Raw genomic sequence first — 4,927 nt, forward strand, 5'->3', positions numbered from 1 at the left:
AAACGTCTGTTATTGTAGATAGTGGGACCCACTTTTCATGAGTTAAGGTATTATTTTGCCCCTAAAATATTCTTAGAAGAGCAATGTTGCTGTCACCATTTAAAAATTATAAAATTAAATAAAAATAAAATTATAATAATATTAAATAAAATAATATTAATTTTATATATAAATATAAAATTATAATAATATCAAATAAAAATAATATTAAATGTATATATAAAAATAAATATAAGAAAAAATATAAATTATAATTTTATAACTTGTCAAACATAAGTGAATCTTGGTTAAATTATATGAGTAGACTCAAAAGTATTTGCATATGTCCTTATAACTATTGACGGGAGCTGTCATTAACTACTCGATTTGGACAAAAAAAAATCGTTTTCATGATTAAGATGAATTGGATAAAAGTTAAGCCGGTATTAAGTCAAAAATTGAAGTTGAATTGTGAATCACAGTGGTTTTCAAAAAATTAAACGATTTTAAATATAATATTAAAAAAGCTTAAAAAAATTTTTTTTTTATAAAAATGCCAATAGCTATAGGTATAAATGTAAGTACTTTTGACTCTACTTATGTTTAATTTAACCAAGATCCACTTATATTTTACAAGTTATAAAATTATAGTTTATATTTTTTCTTATATATATTTTATATATACATTTAATATTATTTTTATTTAATGTTATTATAATTTTATTTTTATATATACATTTAATATTATTTTATTTAATATTATTATAATTTTATTTTTATTTAATTTTATAATTTTTAAAGATGAAGGCAACATTGTTCCGATTTGATTAGTTTAAAGGCAACATTGCTACGATGAATAATTTAGGAGCAACATTGCTCCTTCAAAAATAATTTAAGGGCAAAATTGCACTTTAACTCTATTAATAATGCACAAAATTTACTCTAGAAAATGTTAAAAACGTATAGATAAATATACTATTCATATAAGTAATAAACAATCTTGTATTAGACCAATTGGTTTATAAATATGATCTTAATATTTGAGTTAGACCATAAGTAAATATTGGCCTATCTTTCCAAATTTCACACACATGATATAAGCTATAAATGTCAAAGATTTATTTTATTTTAACAATCTAGCTAATCTAATAAGATATGCAGTTACTTCACCCTAAGCCTCCAAAAGTAGCTTTTAGCATCTTCTCAAAAGGCAAAAGTATTGATTAAAGTGCTTGATGTTATCACCTGGTAATAAACTTTTCCCAAGCAGTGCCTGGTCCAAAATGTGGAGTTAAGGTTTGAATTACTAAAGCTTGCAAATGCTTGAGCTAGAACCACATTAGACTACATAAGTTATATATTACTCAAACCTTAACGACATTGCTCAAGAAGAATCCAGTACAAGGTTGATTAATCTGAAATTAAAAACCAAAGTCAGGATGTTGAATGAGAATCCAATTAACAAAAGAGATACTCTCGACCTTTCTCTCATCAGGACAATAGTTGAACACATCCTTGACCACTGGAAACAAAACACACAAGAACCACATCAGACTGCCACTTTTATCACTTGTCCCACGATCACTTCTCAAGAAAAATCATCTGCTTACTATCCTGATTAATCTAAAATGAAAGTTAAATCTAACAAAAGAGACACTCTTGAGACTCCTACAAGGACAGCACTCTCCTAATAATACTCTTAATTTTTGCCTCCTAGAACACCCTTGAGCTTCTTCACCTGCTCAGGATCGAGGAAAGTGGTGCCCGATATAATTGGAGTGGGCAAGTCACTCTTGAACAATGCGAAATCAAGAATTTGGAGGCCAGGATTCGCACTACTGAATGACGCAATAGCCTGAGCCAAAGAGCCACCTGCATTGATCTGGAAGTGAAGCAAGCCTTGTGGAAACACCATAGCATCCCCCTTCTTGAGATTTCTGATAAAGACTGTGTTATCAGACGCAATGAAGCCGGCACAGATTGACCCTTGCACAACAACAAGTGCTTCCGAAGCTCCAGGATGTGTGTGCATTGGTATAACTCCATCCTTGTCCAAGTCTAAACGACCCAAGGAAATTCCAAGACCATTGAGGCCGGGAAATTGAGCATCGAACGCCGGTGTCACCGCGGCTTTTATAATGTTTGAGGTGTTACCTTTAACACCTAGGCCATGGAATACAAAATCATCCACAGTGGCCTTTGAAGGGCTCTTGCAAGAATATCCTGAAGGGTTGTTAGGAGCAGCATAATCTGCAACACAGAAATCTAGCACAGAAGCTTGAGAGTAGGAGGAGAGAACGCAAAAGATGAAGATAATGGGGAGAATCATCTTTATTTTAGCTGGATGTTGCTTAATTTCCTTTTGTTCCCTTAGGGTGTGTATGTGGTAAAGGGTGTGGATGATCTTATATAAGAAGGGACTGCGAGTTAATTTCTTTACCATTGCTTTTGAGTTACTGAAGAAGGTAAGATTTTTCATCTGCATGCATGATAAAGACAGATTTTGAATTGGGATGCCCGTGAATGTCAACTTTTTGGAAGTTTTCTCTGACAACAAGAAGAAGCCTATTTTTCCTTTAAAATCATTGGGATAGGAATCTTCTCTGGCATGTTCTACTGCCAAAAGTTGGACCTCGATTGTCTGCAATCAATCAATAATTGCACCGACCGTTTTAAATTGATTTCAGCCGTTGATTTAATCTTCTATTCGCAGCATGGCATCATATGTCCAGGTTTATACATGTTTATCTTATATCCTTCTTATCATCAATTTCCTCTGTATTCGACATGTTCATATCAAAACCATTCCTCCATGCATATTCGTTCCCATCAGGACCTTTGCCTCGGATGAAAGTTCACATTGGGGTGCTATTTCTTTCAGGCGGGGGGGAAGACGACGACATGAGGCAGGCTGTGAATGAAGAGTATTATTTATTTATTTTGATATGCCGTGAAGAAAGAGATTGAATCAACAATTGAAGTCGAATGACTGTAGACAATCAGGTCCTAAATTTTTCTTCAAGTGTCTTGCCACACATTATTGTGAAAACTTGATCATTGGAAACTAACATCTTGGAAGTTAACTTTTCACTTTTGCATGAATTGACAAGCACTGAAGTATCTATATTTATGCAGAACTAGGTAAAGAGACCATGTATACTGGTAAGATGGTGTGAGTTGTGTCTTCCCTGATCAATTCTGTCACCAGTTTCATCTAATGGCTTTTCATAGTCGTAGAAGGTTATGTCATTTTCCTACAGATAAAAGGTTATCCTAAGAAAATGCAGAATGAGATTAATTTTATTAGATATGTGTCTTTTAAATTGTATTTCGTCTTTAAGTTTAGAATGAGGGAAATGTCTAACCAACAAGGATGTCTAGATGTGCCTTTTGAACCATAAATTTGAAACGCAAGCATTTCATTTTGAAACTTCTAATAATGGGTTCATAACTTTTTATTGAGGCTGGTTCATGGTGGGATGAAAATTAATTAAATCTTTCTGTTGCGAATTAACTCATTCTGGAACACAAAATCCATTCATAAACCCATAATTCATAGTATCATAACAATGAGCATTCATTAATTAAAAATGTCCGAGTTCAAGATACAGTAGATAATGTCCCATTTCAGACGCATTAAGACAATGACCACACATTTATTCCTCTGGCAGCATAATTTTCTGAACCTGGAAATCACTGACTTTTACAAATACTCGACAATTGGTAACAATAAACAAGAAACACGTCAGACTACTCTTCTATTACTTGAGCTACCAACACTTCTCAACAAGAATACCTTTATTACAAACCCGACCAATCTAAAAATGAAAACCAAGGTGTGAAATCAATCTAACAGCAGACACACTCTCTTATGAGGACAACAATCTCCCGTTATTTACTGTTAATTTTTGCCTCCAAGAACACCCTTGAGCTTCTTCACCTGAGCAACATCAAGAAAAGTGGTTAATGCTATCAGTGGAGTGGGCAAATCACTCTTGAACAGCGCGAAATCAAGAATTTGGAGGCCAGGATTTGCACTACTGAAGCTCACAAAAGCCACGGCCATAGTCTCACCAGCATTGATCTGGAAGTGAAGTAATCCTTGTGGAAACACCATAGTGTCTCCCTTCTGGAGGGTTTTAAGGTATACAGTGTTATCAGATGAAACAAAACCGGTAGTGATTGACCCTGTCAGAACAACAAGTGCTTCTGAGGCTCCAGGATGTGTGTGAATTGGTATAACTCCACCCTTGTCCAAGTCCAAACGAGCCAAGGAAAGTCCAAGGCCATTGAGACCGGGAAATTGAGCATCGAATGCTGGTGTCACTGCAGCTTTTATAATGTTTGAGGTGTTACCTGCAACGCCTAGGCCATGGAATACAAAATCATCCACTGTGACCTTTGAAGGCTTCTTGCAAGAATATCCTGCAGGGCTGTTGGGAGCTGCGTAATCTGCAACACAGAAATCTAGAACAGAAGCTTGGGAGGAGGAGAGGAGGCAAAAGATGAAGATAATGGGGAGAATCATTTTCACCTAGCAGTACTTCTGCTGAAGTTTTTTCTTAGGTTGTATCTGGTAAGAAGTTTGAAAGGCGAAATATATTAGAAGGAAGGGCCGATGAACTTTTAACTATCATTACTATGATATATAGATAAGATATTTCTTATGTCTGCATGGAAACGACAGAATTTGTGCTGCAATTCACGTGAATGTCAAGTTTGGAAGTTTTCTACATGATACCAACAAGAAGCCTCTTTTTATTCTGAATCACAAGGACAGGAATCTTCCCCCGTATGTTCTACTGCCAAAGATATCTTTCTTTTAGTGTCTACCACTCTTTGATTGGCAATGCAAAACATGGCAGTGCAGATTTATAGTATTATAAAAGAAACTTAGAAATCAAAACATAGATGCTTACAATTATGATCTTTCAATTTTGTACCTGAT

At 34.6% G+C, this 4,927-nt stretch overlaps 2 protein-coding genes across 2 annotated transcripts; both read right to left on the reverse strand.

Annotated features, from left to right (window-relative positions):
- Nucleotides 1-1,363: 1,363 nt before the first annotated feature.
- Nucleotides 1,364-2,367, reverse strand: LOC129295332 (auxin-binding protein ABP19a-like). The gene has a single exon (XM_054933850.1). The coding sequence runs from the start codon at nucleotides 2,306-2,308 to the stop codon at nucleotides 1,679-1,681; it is 630 nt and encodes a 209-aa protein (XP_054789825.1). The 5' UTR covers nucleotides 2,309-2,367; the 3' UTR covers nucleotides 1,364-1,678.
- Nucleotides 2,368-3,535: 1,168 nt separating this feature from the next.
- On the reverse strand, nucleotides 3,536-4,624 carry LOC129295331 (auxin-binding protein ABP19a-like). Its single transcript, XM_054933849.1, has 2 exons — nucleotides 4,054-4,624; nucleotides 3,536-3,919 (listed from the first exon to the last, which is right to left on the reverse strand). The coding sequence occupies exons 1-2, from the start codon at nucleotides 4,505-4,507 to the stop codon at nucleotides 3,849-3,851; spliced, it is 525 nt and encodes a 174-aa protein (XP_054789824.1). The 5' UTR covers nucleotides 4,508-4,624; the 3' UTR covers nucleotides 3,536-3,848.
- Between the last annotated feature and the right edge of the window lie 303 nt (nucleotides 4,625-4,927).

This window comes from Prosopis cineraria, unplaced genomic scaffold (genome assembly GCF_029017545.1).
Source record: "Prosopis cineraria cultivar Desert tree isolate PC_DT_omini unplaced genomic scaffold, ASM2901754v1 PC90, whole genome shotgun sequence".
In the NCBI taxonomy this organism is placed as follows: domain Eukaryota; kingdom Viridiplantae; phylum Streptophyta; class Magnoliopsida; order Fabales; family Fabaceae; genus Prosopis; species Prosopis cineraria.

Bases quoted from the DNA above. Each gene is read 5' to 3' on its own strand.
- LOC129295331 (XM_054933849.1), bottom strand. From the start codon at position 4,507: ATGATTCTCCCCATTATCTTCATCTTTTGCCTCCTCTCCTCCTCCCAA. The intron at 3,920-4,053 runs GTGAGACTATGG...GATGTTGCTCAG, and splicing joins TCACTTCCAGATCAATGCTG to GTGAAGAAGCTCAAGGGTGT.
- LOC129295332 (XM_054933850.1), bottom strand. From the start codon at position 2,308: ATGATTCTCCCCATTATCTTCATCTTTTGCGTTCTCTCCTCCTACTCT.